The following is a 21,364-nucleotide window of genomic DNA, read 5'->3' as shown; positions in this document are numbered from 1 at the left end:
GTGGCCGCAGCAGCAGCAGCAGCTCCTCGGGGTTCAGTGTCCTTGTGCGGAAATGACACACGGTCCCGTCACGTCACGCGAGAGCGCAGCGCGCGGACCCCCTCTCTCTCGCGCACACGGACACACACGCACATACACAAAGAGCTAAGTGGGAGGGGAAGACACGGGAGCCAGCCACGGCCGCTTATAAAACACCCACCCAAGACCAAGGGGGCCCTCACCCTCTTTTCCCCACAGTGCCTAAGAAGGACCCAGGTAAGCCCCTTCCCAACTTTCTCTAGACAGGGAAACCAGCTTACCCCCCAACCCCCCCTCCCCAAGGTAGGTGTGTGCGTGTGTTGGCCAACTCCCTCCCCACAGTTCTACTTTCGGCCTCGGCAGGAGGAACACGGTCCTTCCTCAGCCTCCCCGGCCCCCTCCCCCTCGGGGAGAACTATGGCTGTGTTCCTCGCGCGGGAGAACGGCCAGGCAGCGCGGGCGCCTCCATCTCCGGCGGGGGAGGGGGGAGCTGGATGTTATATTGTGCCCCCTGTTTCCAGCTGCCACATAGACCAGCTCTCGAGGACGGCGGCGGCGAGGGGGTGGGGGGTGGGAAGCATTCCGGAAGCTGCCGTCGCGAGCCGCGGGGCACGCTACCAAAAAGGGTTGGCTCAAGAAGCGCTTCGGTGAGCGGTTAGCCTGGCCAGCCGGCTCTCCCCTTTCCCCAGCTGCTTCTCAAGGCGCGCACACGCACCGCCGGCTCCTGTTGCCTGGAAACCTGGCTCCCTGCTCGGCAACGGAACCCGCTTTCACGACCAGCCGCGAGGCCTATCCTCCCAGCGCCCGCCGCTGCCGGCCCTTCCCTCAGTGGCATTTGGGCTCCCCTCCGTGCTAAGGCTGGCGAGGCAAAGGGAGGCGGGGGTGATAATTGAAGCGTCCTCTCCCCCGGACCCCCCCCCCGCCTCCGCCTTCTTATTCCATTCGATCTGGGGAAGGGGGTGCCCACGTGACCTCGCGAGCGCTGCCTCGCGCGTTTCAAAGCCGGGAGGGGGCGTTGCGAGTTCCCGCTCGCCTGGTGCGATCCTGGTCTTATTGGCCAGTTTCCAGGCATGGCTTCTGCATGACTGCAACACCTTCCTTCTCCTGTTGCCCTGGGTGTGTTAGGGAGGGGCTCGTAGTTCTCTTCCTCCAGGCGGCACTTTCTGTTCTACAGGCAACATCCAAATACAAAGTCCTTATTGCAAAAAAAAGAAAGATACTCATCCTGCTCTTGGGGAAAACGTTTTGGAGTTTGGAGAGGAAAGCACCCAGCAACAGCCCTGCCCTCCTGCTTGGGAGCAACCTCCGCTTGCCAGCCACATACTTGTTCTCTCTGGGTGGAGCCGTAGTAAGGAATGGCCGTATTTTGGTGATGCTGCCCAGAGAGAAAGTGTGCGCAAGGAAGTGGCTTACAGCTATAGGCTGGCCAGGCAGTGGTCACAGGTAGAGACAGGGCTCTTTGGAGCACTGCTGTGTGGATTGGACATCACCATGCTGCTCAGAGAAAGAGAACATGCAGGGAAACAAAGTAGGAGTGGTTGCTGCTTGCAATAGTAGTTGCCATCTCTGTCTTTTTGCTTTCATCTTCTGGGCAGCACATCAGAGAGGATTTGGTTGAATATCAGTTGCCACTACAGTACCTGGTCAATCCTGTTAGGCTCACCCACTAGCAACTATCTGATGGTGCCAGTCTTGATGTTGTTACAACCATATCATAAATTCAAATTAACACACACCTTACAATGTTGAGCTCATGTACTTAGTATTTGGTGATCATTTATAAAGCAAAAGATGCTACTGTCCTGTAAGTTAGGGCAACCTAATTCCCATATATAATGTAAAGCTAGGCTAGGAGATGGTGATTTGCAAAAACTACATGAGTTTATGGCAGTGGTGTGTCTTCATTGCTTTCCTATATCAGTATTTTACTATCTTCTAGATCACATTGGCTCTTATTTTGCTTCATAATAAAAAAAGGAAAACCTTTTCCCATAAAGTAGCTAAACTCTTACAAATAATTTGGATAGTCACTGTTGCATTGTAATCCTACAGTAAGGCAACAATGTGACAGTGCTGACAATTGTCTTTGGCAGCCAGAAGTCAGGGAAGGATCCATGGCCATTTTAAGGCTACACCTCACATAGGTTATAATGGTAAGTTGGTTTGTGCAATTACTCTTACTGGATGTAGAGGCACCAAACTGACTGTGAGTCTCATATATCCTGATAATAAAATATAGATTACAAATATTTTTGTCTAGTTTCCTAGCATGGTACTCAGGTTGAATGTGTATTTAAATGGTGAAAATACATTATATAATCTCGTTGATCTTTAAATATCCAGCTCAGAATTGTTCTTGCAGTTAAAAAAAAGAGGACACATGTAAAGGTTGTCTATGTAGAAATAAGTACACCCCCACCTTGAGAAATCTGCTACTACAGCCACAATTTATTAAGTGTGATATGGAAAACAAGGAATTGAATTTCTCAATAAATCTCAGTAATAGCTTTGGACCAGTCTGTTTGCTGTAGTAGAATTTGTCCTTCTAAGTGGCCAGACACTAATGGACAACTGCATATACTTTTACTGTGTAAACAAGACGGCCCTATGGAGGGAATTTCAACTTAATGTGGGGCCTGAGATCCATTGAATTCAGTGGGGCAACCTTCTAAGCAGCCATGAATAGGATCAAGCTGAAAGCCACCTAACTTTATAAGACAGTAGTGAATTTTATAATCGCAGTGGGGCTATGATGCTGACCTGGCCTCACTCTGGAACAGATAGGTGTGAGGTTGTGAAAACATGTTAGCAGGAGCACTAGATTCTGGAGCACTAGATGGTTCTGCCAACACATCTGTACCAGCATGACCTCACTGCTGTTGTGCTGCTGCCCCTCTCCATCCTGGTATGCAGCAGTGACTTAGCCAGAGGGAGGCTAGGTGAGTGGTGCAGCTTCTCTATGCCACCCACTAATACTGTAAGAGAAAAGAGGGGTAATAACCTAAGTAGGTAGTAGCTGCCACAAGTGCACCATGGATATAGCACAGTTCTAAACCATACTTCTTGCATATTTCACCTGCACTCCCACTTTAAATCAGAATATAACAAAAGAATCCAGGATGGGGTTGACTGGCCACAGTCTGGATCTCACTGTCGCTTGTGCCTGTTCTGACAGAACACAAAAAAGCCAACTTGGGGAGGGGGGGGGGGAGAAAGAAACTGGCCATAGAGATGAGCTCACATGAACATCACACATTCCCATTGGGCTACTTCTGTGAATAGAAAAATAAAAACGTCTCTGTTTCTGTTGGCAGAAAAAGTGTAGATCAGGTTTTTGGACCACTGGGCACTGAGACTATTGCTGTGGGAACCAGTAATGACATGGGAGCATGGTATAACATGGCTGGTGGGGTGTGGCATAACACAAAATTGGAGAATATGGACCTTGCTGCTACCCACCCACCACCACACCACCTCAGGCATACCACATGGCCAGTTATGTCTTGCTGGCCCTTACTGTGGAGATAGCACAATACTTCAAACACAACACAGATGCTGTCACTATCTCTTCATGTTTATGAATAGGAGAAGGCCTCACAGTTAGGCGTTTATGATGTCACAGGGAAAATCTGATATTGCCAGTTGGCTGTTGAGCAGACATTTTTTATTTCAAGATCTACCTTTTTGAGAAAGAGAAACAATTCAGGAGACAAGTGTATTAATCAAAGTGACATTAATCCTAATGTGTTTCTTGCAATTACCTTTTCATCAGGGTACTTGCATTTGTTGCAGTTTAAATGAGTAGCTCTAAAAGGAGCCTAGTGTTGGGGTTAGAAGGCTAGTGACTCTTTTCAGAGTTAGTCACACAAATAATTGAAATAGGTATGAGCTAGTCCTTTTTCTGACATTTCCCTAATGAAGAGCTAATTGCTCAAAATGAGTTGGAATTTAAGCCACTTGCATTAAATGGTCTCCAGCAGCTTTTTGATGTTTTGTTAGTTTCTGCTGTTGGTGTTAACCCATTTGGTGTGCTCTTCAAAGAGAACAGCTACTTTAGAAGCCAACATAGAATCCAATAACAATCTAATGACTCTGATTTGATTTTTTAATTAAAAAGTGTGCCATAAATTGCCTTAATAAAGAATAATTATTATTAGTAATTACTAACTTTGTCAAGTTATTGCCATTATAATTAAAGCTTCATTTCATACTTAACTGTAAAGTAATTTTCAGTGTGTTAGTATTTATTGGTCCTGAAAGCTTAAAAACTTAAGATGAGCATTTTTTGTACCAATCATTTTTAGGGTTTCAATCCTATACACACCTACCTGGCTTGAGCATAAGACTTCTTGAACACAGTGAGACTTACTTCCAAATGCATAATATTGTTTTGTGAAATGCTGAAATCAACTTTTTTAATGGAAAATGATTTCAGGCTTAGGTGCTCAAAGAAAAAAATAACTGGTTTTGCATGGCGAGGTTGATACTTATGTCTGAGTCAAGCGATGTTTTGGTTTCTAGAACAAATCATTAGTAGCTCAGAGCAAATACTATGGGTTGTATCCAGAGTTGCCTGAGTTGGGTTGTGCTCACAGAAAGGGTACTTTCAGATCTCTCATCTCCATGCCTCTACCCCAACAAAATCTCTCGATTTTGGGATACCACACGTGAGGTAGTTTTGGGAATCTACTGAAGAAGGGAGAATTGTTGTAAATCAGCTCTCTACACTCTCCCTCCCAACTTTTGCTTATGTAAGCTCTCATGAATCCCAGCCCCTTTTTCAAATGGAGAGGTTCTGCTGGGTTCAGTACCGTGTATATTACAAATATCTATGTCATGATTTTGTGTTACGTAAACATGTTCTACATCTGTTTTGCTGATCTATGATCCACTACTCCATTATAACCTCTGTCTTCATTCAGATTTTGATGAAATTCCATAATGGTTCCCTGCATTCTTAAAAAAACCCCCAGTGCAAATCCTTATTCCATAGCTGGCAATGGTGACTCTTGTTCATCAAGAAGCAAGAGCTGAAGCTACCTCTGCATGCAACATCACATTTAAACCTCTCTCCCCATTATGCTTTTTTAAAGACTAGCTTGCCAAAATTGATAGATCTTCTATTTACTATATTGTACATTTAATTTTTTATTATTTATTGCTTTATTTATTGTTGCAAACTGCCTTAGGACCCTAGGATGAAGGGAGCCATATAAATTTTATAAATAAATAGTCAGCAATGTTCCTCACACCAATATAAATGGGGGCAGCTTTTGTATGCAAACTATTTGAGTGCATTCTGAATATAAACCAGAAAAGCTGGATTTGTGCAGATGGCTTTACAGTACACATAACATGTCTCTCCTAAGCTGTATAGGCTTTTTACTTATTTCTTTATCTATATTATTGTAGAGCACGGAATATGAATTCAGATGAACTGTTTGATGATGAAGAAAATGCTGAAGGTAATGTTATTCCTTTTAATCTACTTTCTCATTAGATCAAAATACTTTTGAATATAGTCCATACCAAAATTACATTCTTATAACAAAGACTGTAACAAATGAAAAAATCTTATCACACATTGCTTTCCACTAATTTCCTTCTGCCTGTTTTGTCCACTTCTCTGGCTTGTTCTTTACACTGTAATTCTGTTGAAGCTCTTACATTCCGAATGCAGTGAAACTAGGGTTACTGTGTTTAATAACAAGAGAAGTTGGGGGGACTGTTTAAGCTAAAGTAGAGGTGAGGAACTGGATCTGCCACACCAACCCTCATGGTCACACTGACAAGTTGGTGGCCAGAAATCACTTTATGTCATCATGGTGTTAGATAAGCAATTTCCCCATTTCAAACCCTGTAGGTTAAGGAAGGCTTTCCCTGTGGAGCTTGCTATAAGTTCCATTTAGTGCAGGCATCCCCAACCTACAGCCCTCCAGATGTTTTGGCCTACAACTCCCATGATCCCTAGCTAACAGGACCAGTGGTCAGGGATGATGGGAATTGTAGTGTAAAACATCTGGAGGGCCAGAGGTTGGGGATGCCTGATTTAGCGCTTACAGCAACCCTTGTTTTGGGCAAAGACCAGCTGCATTATGGAGTTACCAATGAGGAACTCCTTAATGCAGGCAGTCCCTGAAAACAATAATCCCAGCCTCATATGGCAAGCAATAATCAGGAGAGCACCTTAGAGGCTCCCAAATGTTCCTTTGCAGCCGTGTCTTTACCTGCCCCACCTCTGATGCCATATATGAGTCAAGTGTGGAACAGATCAATGTGGTTTGGGGGATATGGCCTCATGTGTCAAATTAGGACCCCATTGGGACTAATTAGACCCATGGACTAGAGGTGTCCCATTGCTGAGCTTTAGACTGTTGAATCCAGAATAGCTACCTATATATAATTCAGATCCAGTCAGTGACCAATTGGTACTATTTTTCTCTTTCATCAGTTATTATCAAAAATATTATGAAAGTAGAAACAGACAAAGAAGATGAAGTCCTAGACTGCTCCGTAATATCAAGACCTGAAAAAAACACGCTGGATGGTTTAGTGACTTCTCTGCAAGAAACCAATAAACGGAAACGGACCTTGTTTGGTTGTGATAGCTCAGGAAGCCACCAAGAAATTCTACCAAGTCTGAAAAAAAGAGGCCTTACACAAGAGGTGATTCCTTTACATATGGATATTAACAGCATCTTGCTTAGACTTGTAGTTAACTATTTCAGATTGACAAGCAGTTTAATGAATTTAGTCAAACCAGTTAATCTTTGTTCCGAAATATTAAATACTCATTTGGGTGTTTTATTTTATGGAAATTGTAGGCTGCAACAAAGCAAAGAAGACACTATTTAGCCAAAAACAAACAAAGAGAAAACATGCATCCTAGAGATCAATAGATTTTCTGAGGAACAAGGTGGTGGCTGTTTTTTAAAGAGCAAAATTCAATAGATGTGTGAATTCAGCTGAGGAAATAGTGAATATGGTTTCTTGTCTGGATTTCATCTAAAATAGTCTACATAAACATTTGCACTTCAGTCCAGCAAGGTTAAGCCAGAACCCAAACAGCTATTTCTGAGCTGTTTCCTAGGTGATACTTTGTACTTTCACTGATTCCCCCTGCTTGTAGCCCCTTCTGTTCGCCAAGAATTGCTCTGGAGAGTTGGAAAACCTTCTAGAACAGTGTAGCGGGGAGCCTACGGGGGGGGATTGGCCCCCCTTACACCAGAAACCTGTGAACTAAAAAAACAATTCCATTCCGTAGATGGCATGCTTAGGGTTTAAGTTATTTCTGTTTTGCTTTTTAGGGCCAAGCCCTCACAAGGTGGCTTACAAAGTGAGATCATAACTCAAAGCTGAGGTTTTTCATGTTTTTAAGATGGAGTAGTCAATTCTTGCCTATTTGCCTTGATAGTATTTGAATATGTATATTTTACCTTTTACTAATTAGTATTTATACAGCAAGCTGTGAAAAAATATTTCTGATTTTTAAAGTCTAAATTCTTTCATTTTTTAATTCTAGTATTGAAATTTATGTTGCTGTTGCTGCTGCAAAGCAAAGTATGTTTGCAAAATATCCATCTTATAGTGAATTAATGAAGACACCCAAATAATGTGAACTGCTGGTATAAAATAGTGCCTGAAATGTTTTGTGATCTCTTCCAAATGTCAACACTTTATAGGCTACAGCTCTTTTGGCATTGCTTCCATTTGCATGGAAATGGAAGACGCGGGTGGCACTGTGGGTTAAACCACAGAGCCTAGGACTTGCCAATCAGAAGGTCATCGATTTGAATCCCCGCGATGGGGTGAGCTCTCGTTGCTTGGTCCCTGCTCCTGCCAACCTAGCAGTTTGAAAGCACGCCAAAGTGCAAGTAGATAAATAGGTACCACTCCGGAAGGAAGGTAAACGGCGTTTCCATGCACTGCTCTGGTTAGCCAGAAGCGGCTTAGTCATGCTGGTCACATGACCCGGAAGCTGTACGCCGGCTCCCTCGGCCAACAAAGCGAGATGAGCGCCGCAACCCCAGAGTCGTCCGCGACTGGACCTAATGGTCAGGGGTCCCTCTACCTTTTACCATTTGCATTATCAGAAAATATTGTACATCATTTAGCACACACATTCTCTTCCAACAGTTTTCTTCCTTCAGATGTGCCTAGTGGAAAGTGAGTAGGCTGTGAAAGGTTCTCAATCTGGGCATCGCAAGGTTTTCAGTCTGGGTGTTGTTAGTTGAATACAGTACTGTTGATTGGATCTTAACTATGCCTTTCACAGATTGAAGGTTTTAAATGTAGCGGAGGATCTCTTTGGCAGAAGGGGTAGTCAGTTCCCCTGATTTCACACTCCCCCTGCAGTCTTCCACTGGTCCAGACACGGAGCATAAGAGTCTACAGAGGGAATGAGGAATCAGCGAAAGATAACATTCCCTCCTGTTGACAGGAACAAACTTGGAATCCAGGCCAGTGAGTTTGATGTAGGGGATCCTTATGCATATATGAGCTGCAATATTCTCAGAACTCTGATGTTAAGGAAAGGCTATTGATTTGAGTATTTTAGGCAGCTCCTAGACATGAAAGTTTAGATCCTAATAAATACACAGGGAAAATTTCCCGTACCCTCCAACTCCTCCATCCACTTTCCAACCCATAGTGTAGGTGGAAGCAACTAACATAGTCTGGATCCAACCCTATGGCAGCATTGTGTTAAATTAATTTAGTGTTTAAAATTAAGAAAATCATGTTTTATAATTTATTCATTAAGGATAAATAAGTAACTAATTTGAATACTAATGTTACATTTGTTCGTTGAAAGGGCCTTCTTTCAAACTTGATGCACAGAGATGGATCACCTACTCAGGAAGATGTGGAACAGCTAAACAAGAGCAAGAATCCTAGCATAACGTGGCTCGGTGAAGAAGAAGCCTTAAATAACACAATCATGCCATCATATAAGAAACCTCTGTATGGGATCTCACACAAAATTACAGAGAAGAAAAGTCTGCCAGGAACAGAGCAGTTCACTTCCTATGAGTTGTTTGAAAAGGTTAATCCTAGCAGTCCTTCCAATCTTCGGACATTGAATGAGCAACGTAAAAGAGATATGAGTGCTATCACACCTGTTGCTTCTGAGTCCGACCCAAATATATATTCTTTGATACAAAAAATGTTTTACACACTTAATACCTTAAATTCCAACATGACTCAGCTTCACAGCAAAGTAGACTTGTTATCACTAGAAGTCAGTCGAATTAAAAAGCATGTCAGCCCCACAGATGCTGTAGCAGAATTCAGGCCACCACCTGAGTACCAGCTGACTGCCTCAGAACTCAAACAGATCATGGATCAGAGTACATCAGGTGGAGATTTGGCTTGCCGACTACTGGTACAGCTTTTTCCAGAGCTCTTCAGTGAGGATGAGTTAAGCAGGACCTGCAGTACCTGTGGCTATCTTAACAAAAAGAAACTTGAGTCCCTTCATCTACAGCTCATCCGAAATTATGTAGAAGTCTGCTATCCTTCTGTGAAGAATCCTGCGGTTTGGCAGGCAGAGTGTTTGCCTCAGGTCAATGACTTTTTCAGTAGCTTTTGGGCACAGAGAGACATGGAAAATAGTCAGCCAGACATACAGTCCTCCAATTTTTATGAGACTGATCAAGTTATTGATGATAAGGAGGAGGATGAAGCTCTGCCCATGGACAGGAGTAGTTCCATTGCCTCTGAATGGGTATTTGATGCTCAGGATATAAATGAATTTTTAGATGAAGCTTCCTCTCCTGGAGAGTTTTGTGTCTTTTTATTACATAGATTGTTTCCAGAACTCTTTGATCACAGAAAGTTGGCTGAGAGATATAGTTGTTATGGAGAATGTGGAAAACAAGAGCTTGACCCGCAGCGACTTCAGGTAATTCGCAGGTACACAGAGATTTATTTTCCTGCTATGCAGGAGAGAAAGGCCTGGTTGCAGCATTGTGTCCAGCGAATAAATGATGAACTTGAAAGCATGTATATGGATGACAGTGAGAGTGAGCAGATGAGAGAGGATTGCTATGATTCTTCTAGTTTGCCTGATGATGTGTCTATTATAAAAGTGGAAGATAATTTTGAATATGAAAGGCCAGGCAGAAGGTCAAAAAAGATTTGGCTTGTGCCTATAGACTTTGATAAGCTTGATATCCCTTCTCCTGATTTTGATGTCCCTATTCCAGACTACCTGTTAAGCAAGGAGCAGCTTAAGAACATATATGAGAGCAGTTTGTCAATCGGCAATTTTGCTTCTCGATTGCTAGTTCATTTATTCCCTGAACTGTTTACCCATGAAAACTTAAGGAAGCAATATAATTGTAGTGGATCACTGGGTAAGAAACAACTTGATCCTGTTAGGATTAAATTAATTCGACATTATGTGCAAATGCTATATCCGAGAGCGAAGAATGATCGAGTATGGACATTGGAATTTGTTGGAAAACTCGATGAGAGATGTCGTCGAAGAGATACAGAGCAAAGACGCACATACCAACTGCAGCGAAAGGTCCATGTGCCAGGACCTGAAAGGAGAGAATTTTTGACCTATGCAATAAACCCGGAAAGATTTAAAGAAGAATTTGAAGGACCGCCATTGCCTCCGGAAAGAAGCAACAAAGATTTTTGCAAGATACCACTTGAGGAACTTGTTGTTCCTCCTCCAGACTTTCCTGTGCCTTCTCTGTATCAGCTGTCTGACAAGGAAGTAAGAGAAATAGTACAGCAGAGCCTTTCAGTTGGTAACTTTGCTGCCAGACTTCTTGTAAGACTTTTTCCAGAGCTGTTTACTTCAGATAACCTCAGACTGCAATACAACCATTCAGGGGCTTGTAACAAAAAGCAGCTCGATCCTGTCAGACTGAGACTAATCCGTCATTATGTTGAAGCTGTTTATCCTGTTGAGAAAATGGATGAAGTGTGGCATTATGAATGTATACCAAGCATTGATGAAAGATGCAGACGCCCCAATAGAAAAAAGTGTGATATACTGAAAAAAGCCAAGAAAGCAAAAAAGTGATGGGATCTTCTTAGTTTCCAAAGATGTTGACCACTAAGTTATTTAGAAGCAGACTGAGACATCAGCCAGCCTGCTTTAGACTAATACTCAGAATATTCACTCAGCATTAGGGCAACTGATAAGAAAAATGTTGCTCTAACACGTACGGGAAAGGGCAATACAGTGAGGATGGGAAAAAGGGGTGTAGGACAATCCAGTGGGAATGTCACTTAGAAGAACCTATTGAAATGAATGCATATTGTGGGAAAAGAAGTAACTCCATTTCAGGATGCCTGTATGTAGGCTAGGTTTCTGATAGTGCCCTTGCTACCTACCTGAACTGGTACACAGCAAAGAATCATAAATTATTACAGATGTTCCAGTAGCATCTCATTTAAATATAATCATCAGTGAAAATAAATTATATAGTTTTAAATTTTTTAATTGATTTTTTAGCAGTGAGTAGTCTCGTGCTCTTTAAAACAGTTTCTGTAGGTACCTTTAATCAGTCATTTGGAAACTAACTATTTTTTTAATTTTTCAAAGCTGTAGTTTTTGAAGTGCCATACTCTTTGAAAAAGAGTAGAGAATCAAGACAGTTTCTGTACTAATTACAGCTACTCCTTGTATTAGTTTGAATATTGGGGGAGTGAAGTACTACAAAATCAATGAACAGAAAAGTTACAATTTTCTTTAAAGGTTTCCCATTTTGTTGCTGAATGGTTGTAAAAGTTAAGATTATGATCATGGCATTATTTAACATGTGTTAAGATCGTAGTACCAATACTTCAGTTGTTAGTCATCTAAGTTATTCCATTGTCCTCAGTGTGACTTCTTGGTATAAAAGCTACTGGTATAAGCATAGGTTGTGAACTAGACTCTTGCCCTGTATCAGTAGAATATGGTGCTATTACCTGTTATTCTCACTACTTATATTTAAAAAATACTTGAATTGAGGAATGTACAAAAACATTTAAGCCCATATTATTTTTGTTAGCAAAATGATTGCAGCCTTTGAAAAGTTCAAAATATTAAATATTATATGTATCTATATATTTGATTATTTGGACTTCTATATAGCAAGGGCCCTCTTCATTGTATGTTGATTTTATATTTATAACTTCAAGTACAGTGTCACCCAGAGGATTTCAATATCATGGTGACTGTGAACTTTTCCTTAAACATTTTAACTAATAATTAACTTGAAACCTCTTTGTTTTTGAATTTACTGGAGTTTAGGTAAACACTAATGGATTGTATGCTTCCATTCAGTATGCCCAAACACCAGTGAAATATCAGCCTTTCTCTCTTTTCCTGGAGGGCTACATCACACCAAGGCTTTGTTTTCCTCTTTCTTTGGCAGTTGTAACAGGGATAAATAAAATCATCAGGGTTTTTTTTATTTAGAGGCACTGGGCAGCTTGGATCCAGATGAAGTTAACTGCACTTTAGTCCCATTTGCTTAAATAAATGGGACTAAACCATGGCTGACTTCCTCTGGATGAAACCCACTGGATTTCTAAAATGCTCATGGAGCTTTCCAGCATTTAGTTCAACTAATCCCTGTCTGTGGATCTGCTGTCTCCTTGAATAGGGCAGACTGCATACATAATAGCTCCATGTGCACATTGGTTATGCAATGAGCTCTGGACTCAGATGTTTGTCTGATGCAGTGACAATGATCATTTAATACCAGTTATTTCTGGTTTAGCACATTCATTTGATACTCTTGTGCGATTATTTAGATCGTTATATATCCAAATAATAAAAATTTATATTGTAGCAACCGAATTAAATTTGATACATTAAAGCAGCTTTTAAGAATATATTTCTCCCACAATTACAAACCCTTTTTCTTTATTTCTTTTGAATGCCAAGAACTGGCCAGGCCCTGTTGAGACAGTTTACTAGTAGACAATAGTCATTTTTTTCTTAGGAGTTAGCAACATCCCAAAATAACACAACTAGAATCCATGAATATACTGCCTGTGTCCTAATTAGAGTCAAGCCAGCCTTTTACCCAAGGCAAACTGATATGTCTATATTTCTCTGTATAATAATACATATTTAGCAAACTGAAGGGTTTGGTTGTTATTTAGTTGTGCTACCCAATAATGCCAACTTCTCTGGACAACATAAAGCAGCCTTCCATAATCTGGTGCTCTTCCAGTGTTTCAGACTACAATTTCTGCAAGTCCCAGCCAGCATGATAAAGGGTGATAGGAGTTGTCGTCCAAAACATGAAGGGAGCTAGGTTAGGGAAGGCTTACAAAAGAACCATGAAAACAGCGTGTTGTTAGAAAAATGTAGTTATTTCTTAACTTAAAAGTATATACACTATATTTTTATAAAAAACAGTGTATCTCTGAAATCTTACAGGGTTATTGGGGTAGGGAGACAGCCAAACCTAGCAGCACCAAAGCTGTACAGGTGCTGTTTTCCCTCCCTTCTTTTGTCTAAATTGGGTTTGGTTTTTTTGGTTTTTTCCTCCTGTTGGTCCCAGATTGGTCCCCTTGGCTGTTATACTTCTCTCTGTATTCTGGCCCTAGTGGATCCAAATTAGCCCCCATCATACCCACTTTTGGCAGACCTCCCTCTTTTTCCTGTGGCCTTGGAATGCCCTCCCAAAAGCTATAGATTTCTGCCCTTGTCCCTGTTTAGAAAATATTTTGAGTAACAGATAGAACAGGTCTACTTTCTCTTTATACAACCAATGGATACAGTCCTATAATTATTTCACTATGTTCATCATAATCATTTTGAAAACCAAGAACTTACTAGTCCTTACAAATCTTTAAAGGACACAAAGAATGCATTTACACCGTTTCATATATTCTGAAGGACTTTATTAAGCTAGTTTTAACACTAGGATTTAATATTCACATGGCAACAAATGACATTTGAAGGCAGCCACAATTCTGTATTAACAAAAATAACAGTGTTGGGCGGGGGGGGGGGAAGCATTTTTAGGGTGACATACAATACTTACCTTTAAAGTGGCATCATGTGCTTTGATTTCCTATATCACATGAGGGTTGGAGTTAAGGCAACCATTATATTTTCACATGATTTTCTCTTTATCCTCTAGCACTTCCTCATCTGGTTGTTAAGGGCTCATCAAGAATTACTTTTGTGCCACATTTCTAGGCACAGGTCCACACTTTAAAGCACTGCTTCTGAGCACTTTTTCTTTTCCCAAGCGCTTTCCACGCAGAGACACACTCTTTACTGTTGAATCAGAGCAAACAGCAATCCGCAGCTAACCCAAATTACCATTCATTCCAATTCAGCATTAAAGAGCAGTTTTTCGTGGGGAAAGTGCTGCGGCCAAAAAATAAATAAAAAATAATTGCTAGGAAACTGCTTTAAAGTGAGAACCTGTGCTTAGAAAGCGTGGGCAAAAGGTAAGTGTGGATGGGCCCATAATCTACAGTGGCTATGGAAACAAACTGAATTCTACAGGCGTTCTACTAAGCTGCATGTCCAAATTAATGCATGGGACACAATAAGTTGCCTGCAAACAGAAGCTCTGTATTTGGTGATACAAAGCTAATGCCCGTTAAGATTTGTAGACCTATGCTGTCTGATCCAGGGACTCATCTGTGTTCCAGTGTTCATGTAGACTTCTGTATACATCTGGAGAGGAGATCACTTTGTATGTAGGGGGCTCTGCATCCAGAACCACCACTTGGGTTGAAGTGATGGAGCAATCTACATGTTTAAGATGTCCATACTCTCAATGGAACAAGCATGGGGCTTTCATGTGCAGTGTACATGACTGTGGCTTTATTACACAGTGCACTGCTAAGCCAATCCTTATATACACTGGAGTTCCTGAGACAAATCATTCCATGGAAGCACAAGGCTTACCTGATCTTGCCCATGTCCCCTATGAGTAGGGGAACTCTGCTCTAGTAAACGTAGCAGCCAGCATACTAAAATACATTTCACAAAAGATACCACCAGACAATATGTAAAAGGAAAGCAACCATAAACCATCAGCACCACAGCTCAGTGATTACACATGGAAATGGAAAGCTGTATTGTTAATCTACCAGGTTGGGGTTATTTAAAAAAGAAAAAGAAAAGAAAAACCAGGTTCCTGAACTGACTGGCTACTGTTATCACACCACACAATGAGTAAAGAAAAGCCAGGCTTTCTTCCCACTCAAGTTGTTTAGTTTTGGGCTTCCGAGTCATGTCATTTAAACAAAAGCAGAGAATATTTAAAATTAGCCTTCCCTTTTATTCCTTTATTCTATCCTTTCATAGAAACATTGCTTTCTCCCTCAGTATGGAACAAAAGCAGTAAACTAAAGTCACAGGCAAAGTGATGTTCACAGTAAGGAAGGTGGCATCATGCCATCACATACCCATTTAAATATTATTTTCTTTAAAAAAAGAATGCAGGAATTTTGTTTAACCAAAATTCATATATTGTATAACCAACAGTTGTTCACAAGGAAACCTCTGCCACATGCAAATCCTAGTTCACTTAAATACATCCTGCTTGGGCACCTTTAAGTTCCTCCAGCGCCTTAACACCACTCTGTATTTTTCATCGTTGACCTTGTCGGATGCCTTCTTTAAGACAACTCTCATAACTACAGCAGTTTCTGTTTCTTTGTCCTCTCCAACTATCAGGTCCAGTGTATCACCAACTTTTACCTGAAGATTTGGGGTGGGGCAGGGGAGAGAAAGAAACACAGCATGTTTTATTTTGCCTCCAGAAATAAGTTGGAGTAACTTGCTGGGCATTTTGATCCCTGCACTTTTCATTCGGGACCTTAGAGAAAAGGAGCCAACAGAGCTGCAGAGCATCGGCTATGATGGAAGTGCTGCAGCTTCATCTCTCTACTGTCTTGTGAGCTTCTACAATGCGGACAATATGGAGATTTCCAAGCAACCGTGGCCTAAGAGTCTTGTGGCACCTCAAAGAGGACTGCCAGGGGTGGGGGTGGGATAGGCAGAGAATGTATCAGTTGCTGGGAAATGAAGTGGGAAGAACCCAGATCCTGCTTATGGTATGGGCTTCCCATTGGCATCTGGTGGGCCACTGACAACAGGATACTTCACTAGATGTGCCTTTGGCCTCATGCAGCAGGGCTTTTATGTCCTTAATCTACGGTGGCACAAGCTGTTGTAGTTCCACAAAAGCCGATGGCATCATTGAAGTATTAGAGTGCAATCTTAACCCCCAATCTGTGCTGCAAGAGGAAGTGAGGAACAGGCAGAAGTAGTCCCTTGGCTTCAATAGCCTCTGCCACCATTATTATTAATTGATTTGTTACCTGCTGTTCACCCTAAGGTTCCCGGGTGTTTTGCGACCATTTAAAATAGAGCAAAAAGGAACCCCAATCCAAAACAAATTACAAATTACAATCATAATAATGGGGAGGTTGTCTTCAAAATATACATCTCAAGTGTCAAAATCCAGGGAAAAGAGGTGTGTCTTCAGCATATGATAATAACTGTATAGTGAACTCTCTGGGGATTTCCACAACTTGGGGGATGCCCAAAGAATGCTCTTTCCCAGGCCAACAATCCTTAGCTTCTGAGGGCGGTGGAATTACCAGGCAGGCCCTCTCTACTGATGTCAACACTGAAGAGGGTCTGTAGAGGCAGCAGCCTTTCAGGCATTTGAGGCCTGAGGCACCCACCCAAATTGTGAGGAGTTAGGAAGCTACTGCCAATAGTTACTGGCATAAGGCCCCAGAAGAGGGCTTTGGGAAAGTAGGATCAGCAATGGATCCACTGGAAATGGGACCCATCTGGGCCCATCTACTGCACCAGTCTGAATCTGAGCCAATAAAATGGAGGGCAGAGTTTTCACAATGGCTCTTCATCTTTGACTGTAGTACTATAAACAAGGCAAGACAGGGTGCAATCCACATACTATTGAAATAATCCACTCACTTAACTAGGGTAGGCATGGACATTCCTATTTTTGATGTTTTAAACTCTTCCTAGTAACTCTGTGAAGATGCAGCAGGTGGCAACCATTATCCTAGGTGCTGATCCTGCAAACAGGTGTGCCCTTTATGAGGTTCTATTATTCTAGTAATATAAATATTATATGTGTGGAATGAGATAATGTGGATAAGCATTTGCCAGTTAAAGATAATTCGAGTTTTTGACATATAACCTCTTTTCAGTTTTAAGACATAAACTATTTTCTGGAAAACCTTACCGCTCTGCTCTTCTTCCATAGTTTCTCTCCATTCAGCCTGAGTTCGCCATTATAGAACGCATCTTCCACTTTGCTTTGAAACGAAAAGAATCCTTATTTTTTCTTACATATACATTAACCACTGCTAGTATCCCATAAAAAAAAAGCCACCAACAATACACATAGCCAGTAAAACACCTTCAGCTACTTCTGCACATATCTTTTCTAACATGGCAGATTTAGAAACACAATGTCTGTACAAAAGACAAGAACAGGGCCTTAGGTAGAATCAATGCCGTAATTCTTAAGTCTAAGTAAAGCTTTCATATATTAAACCAAAGTTTAATACTGGGTACATCATAGTGCCAGCAAAGCTTAAGGTTTGAAGGCAAGGTCACTGGACTGCAAGTTAGAAATTTTTGAAGTACAGACTCTTCAGTAAGTTTTAAAGTGAGATTTCTTTTGTTATTAAAATTGCATTTGCTAATTCAAAGGGTCCCATTTATTTATTTTTAACTGGGCAGTCTACTCTGGTAGGAATTTCTGAAGCATTTCTTAATGGTAGAAGTGACAAATTTCCACTGTCTTTATTCCTGATGAAAAAGGCAGATGATAATCTACAACTAGCTTTAGTAGTAAGGAACATAAAAGAAAACCATTGGCTACCTCTTTTGATCTATTTTATTTACAAATTATTATACTTACTTTCTTGCAATGTCTAGACCAGCTTTCATTATTACATCATATCGAAAAGACTGTACTACTTTTTCGAGATCTTTGTAATCTTTCACTATAGTAGGATCATCCTCAAACTCATCTTCTGAATCACTTATCTCTTCGTTTTCATCTTCCTCCTCAGTCTCCTCTGGCACAGTTTGTTTTGCGTTCTTCCGATAACTTTTGTTGCTTTTGAGACGTACAGAAATCCTCAGTGCACTTTTGGGCAACGGTGTTAAAAATACTTGGTGTTTTAAAGGAGAAACACATAAATGTTTTGGGGTAATTGCCGTTACTTGCTGCTGGCTTGCAGAATAAAGAAGCCTCTTCCAGGGTGTGCAGAGTTTATAAGGAGAGTTCTCCAAGAGACCAAGCCAAACATTTAGATTTCTAAAAGCACCAAGCGGCAATCTGCAACCCGTCATAGCATACCCTGGAACAAAAGATTTAACAGTCAGTTTGGCTCAGTAACTAATGAGTTTTACAAGATTCCTAAAAGCTGAATATTCTTCAATAAGAATTAGTAATCAACCTCCCCATGCATTAAACAATGACATTAGAAGTACAGTGGTACCTCAGGTTAATAACTTAATTCGTTCTGGAGGTCCATTCTTAAACTGAAACTGTTCTTAACCTGAAGAACCACTTTAGCTAATGGGGCCTCCTGCTGCTGCCGCGCCGTCAGAGCATGATTTCTGTTCTTATCCTGAAGGAAAGTACTTAACCTGAAGTACTATTTCTGGGTTAGCGGAGTCTGTAACCTGAAGTGTCTGTAACCCGAGGTACCATTGTACTGTAGAAAGAGCTTCAGATGTTGCTGTTTTTTATTAAAAAAAAATTTCAAGAGAACCAGGTTCTAATCATTAACATAATATTTATTCACCATAGTTCATAACTGATTAAGTTAAGCATTTTTAATCCCCATTTCCCCTTAATTCTCTGAACTAGGGCTTAAAAGTGCTCTACTTAGCCTGTATTCTACTGGTAATGCATCTTGCACTTGTATGAACATGTACCTGAAGTGAGCCATGCAAGTTGCTTATACAGATTTCATAACTGTCCAGAGTCCCACCATATAAATAGGGGACCAGTTACCAGTATATTGTATGAATGGATCATACGCACTACATATACACATCTGTGGGATGCAATCCCAATGTGTGTGTGTGTGTTACACACACACACTGCTCAAAGGCAATGTAAAGCCTCTCAGCACCACATACAGAGAGAAAAGTGTTGCAGCTATCCCCAGTTCCCCTGTTTTCAGCTCATATGTAATCCTTTCCCATCCTATGCAGCCAAGCAGCAATCAAACAGTTTAATATAAGCCAAAATGGCAGATGTTGTTGTTAACTCCCTGCATAGTGTCACAAAGAGCTATACGAATTCAGTAGTACCATGATCTGCAAGACCAACCTAATACTGCTGTTTTAAAACTTGTCCAGCCCTAAATATTGCAGCAAGAGAAGGAAGTCCTTACTGTTCTCCCATCTGAGCTGTGTCACAACCAAAAAAGGCTATGCACTGGCTCTTCTTACTGGAGGCAGTGGTCACCTTTGCCAAAGAATGGGGAAATGTCCACTCCCCTATAAATACTTGCAAGATACCAAGCACTTAAGGGCAAAGGGCCTTTTCTGCATTGACCCTCACGTCTCTGGAACCCATTGCCACCTGCACTCCAACAGACACTGTCACTCAGGTGTTCTGCAAAGCCCTAAAGACTCACTTGTTTTCAACTGCTGTTTCCGAAGTTGGTTTACAGTTCTCCAGATTATTGTGTTTATAATCAGGAACAGGACCTTTTTCATGACAGCACTCACCAGATCCTTACCTCTTCTTTTGCTGCCCATCAAAGATATTTTGTGCTGGCACCCATGGCACCTTTATCAATATGTGAGTATCAACCCCTTATTTATTTAATTTAAAAAGCAATCTCAGGTAGTAAGGGGATGGGGCTTGGTACTGTTGTATTGTTATTTCTGATGGTCTTATGTGTACAGTTGTATTTCATTGCATTTTACTACAAGCTGCCTTGAGAGGAGTTTTACCTTTAAAGGCAGCCCAAGAATACTATAAATTAACAATCAAAACTTAGAAAGCTGGCAGAGGGTGTTCCCTCCACCAAAAATCTGTATTTTTCTCCACCACCATACACACTTTTTTTCTCCTCCACCTCGTAAGCCCTTGGTGTCCACTTGTGCGGAAGCGATGAACCATACAACTTCATTTTCTCTGGAACAGGGGTGAACCACAAATACACAAAAGAGAACAGTGCCATACTCTTCCTTCACAGATACTTCTACAATAGTTACTATTTCTTAGATCTGTACAACCAAAACCATTTGTGCATAAATACATCATTAAATAAGGGAGGTGGGGATCTACCCCTACCCCAGATTGCTGGAACAAGTTCCGATGGGGAAGGGAACTGGAGTTATACCTCGGAGGGGGTTGGTTTTTTTAAAAAGAGTTTTCCCCTATAACATTCATAGAACATCATATATTGCTTTTACAGTTCAATCCTATGAGTGAAACTTTCCACGTAAGTTATCCCGGTGGACAACTGATGCTGCAGCCAGATTCTAGGTGATCATCATTTAAAATCAAGCCCCGTAAGTTCAGTAGGTAAGTAACCTTACGACTGCAGACACCTCCAGCTACGCCTCATGTTTACTCGGGAATAAATATTAACGGTGCCGCGTTTTTCAGCGGGGTTTTCCTTCCACGACAGTGTGCCTAGGACTGCAGCCTTCGCTCAACGGAGCCTTCACTCCCAGGGAAACGCACGCGTGGGGTTCTTGCAACCCGCCCCTTTGGTGCGGTACAAATAAAAAGAAGCCTCGGACAGCAACACTGAAATAGGTGAGACTTAAGGCTTCCCAGTCCATGGGGGATTTGCACGGGGAGCTGGTGGAGCTTCGGACCCGACCCCGGCCTCTCTTAGCCCACAGCAAAAAACCCTCCCCCCCAAAAAAAGCGGCTCTCCTGCACCAGCTCGCGCACGCCACGCTACCTGCCTCCGCCGGGCGCCCGCAGCCCCGGCCCTGCCGCTGCTCCTCGGTGCTCGGCCCGTGCCCGTCCTTTCCCCCGCTTCCTCTCAGCTCGGTGGCGAAGGAGCAGCGGAGGCGGAGCCACGCTCGGTCGGACGCAGCCGGCGCCCTCTGCTGGCCAGGAGCGCCTCGGAGGACTCGGCCGCGGGGTTCTGCCACCGTCGCCGCCAACTCCTCAACCAGTCGATGCGCTTCCCTGGGAGCCAGTTCTGAGGAGCTTCGTGGGAGCTGCTTTCCTCTCGCCCCTCCCCCCCCCGCAGAACAAAAAACGGCTCGCAGAGGAGTTTGGCTGACCGCCCCGATCACGCTGCAGCTGGTCTAAGGAGCACAGCAGCTCCGCGCGCAAACCGGCAGCCAAGGAAGGTTGCTGGTTTTCGGCCATTTTGCAACCGG

The 21,364-nt window shown here is 42.1% G+C and overlaps 2 protein-coding genes across 5 annotated transcripts; one reads left to right on the top strand and one right to left on the bottom strand.

Annotated features, from left to right (window-relative positions):
• Nucleotides 1-61: 61 nt before the first annotated feature.
• On the top strand, nt 62-12,086 carry BEND3 (BEN domain containing 3). 3 transcript variants are annotated; one of them, XM_081186578.1, is made up of 4 exons: nt 69-255; nt 5,431-5,483; nt 6,470-6,684; nt 8,831-12,086. In XM_081186578.1, exons 2-4 carry the CDS (start codon nt 5,441-5,443, stop codon nt 11,054-11,056), a joined length of 2,484 nt encoding a protein of 827 aa, XP_081042704.1. In that variant the 5' UTR covers nt 69-255; nt 5,431-5,440; the 3' UTR covers nt 11,057-12,086. The 3 variants fall into 3 exon arrangements, with proteins under 3 accessions (XP_081042706.1, XP_081042704.1, XP_081042705.1); XM_081186580.1 differs by lacking the exon at nt 6,470-6,684 and having other exon boundaries at nt 62-255; XM_081186579.1 differs by lacking the exons at nt 69-255; nt 5,431-5,483 and adding an exon at nt 8,294-8,477 and having other exon boundaries at nt 6,578-6,684.
• Nucleotides 12,087-13,859: 1,773 nt separating this feature from the next.
• Nucleotides 13,860-21,089, bottom strand: MTRES1 (mitochondrial transcription rescue factor 1). Of its 2 annotated transcripts, none has more exons than XM_081186680.1 (4): nt 20,935-21,089; nt 17,910-18,354; nt 17,226-17,298; nt 13,860-15,703 (listed from the first exon to the last, which is right to left on the bottom strand). In XM_081186680.1, the coding sequence occupies exons 2-4, from the start codon at nt 18,344-18,346 to the stop codon at nt 15,527-15,529; spliced, it is 687 nt and encodes a 228-aa protein (XP_081042806.1). In that variant the 5' UTR covers nt 18,347-18,354; nt 20,935-21,089; the 3' UTR covers nt 13,860-15,526. The 2 variants fall into 2 exon arrangements, with proteins under 2 accessions (XP_081042806.1, XP_081042807.1); XM_081186681.1 differs by having other exon boundaries at nt 20,939-21,044.
• Nucleotides 21,090-21,364: the final 275 nt, after the last annotated feature.

Source organism: Podarcis bocagei, assembly GCF_964188305.1.
Source record: "Podarcis bocagei genome assembly, chromosome: 3".
NCBI lineage: Eukaryota > Metazoa > Chordata > Lepidosauria > Squamata > Lacertidae > Podarcis > Podarcis bocagei.
Note: the sequence above shows the minus strand (reverse complement) of the source record. Positions and strands in the feature narration are given on the sequence as shown.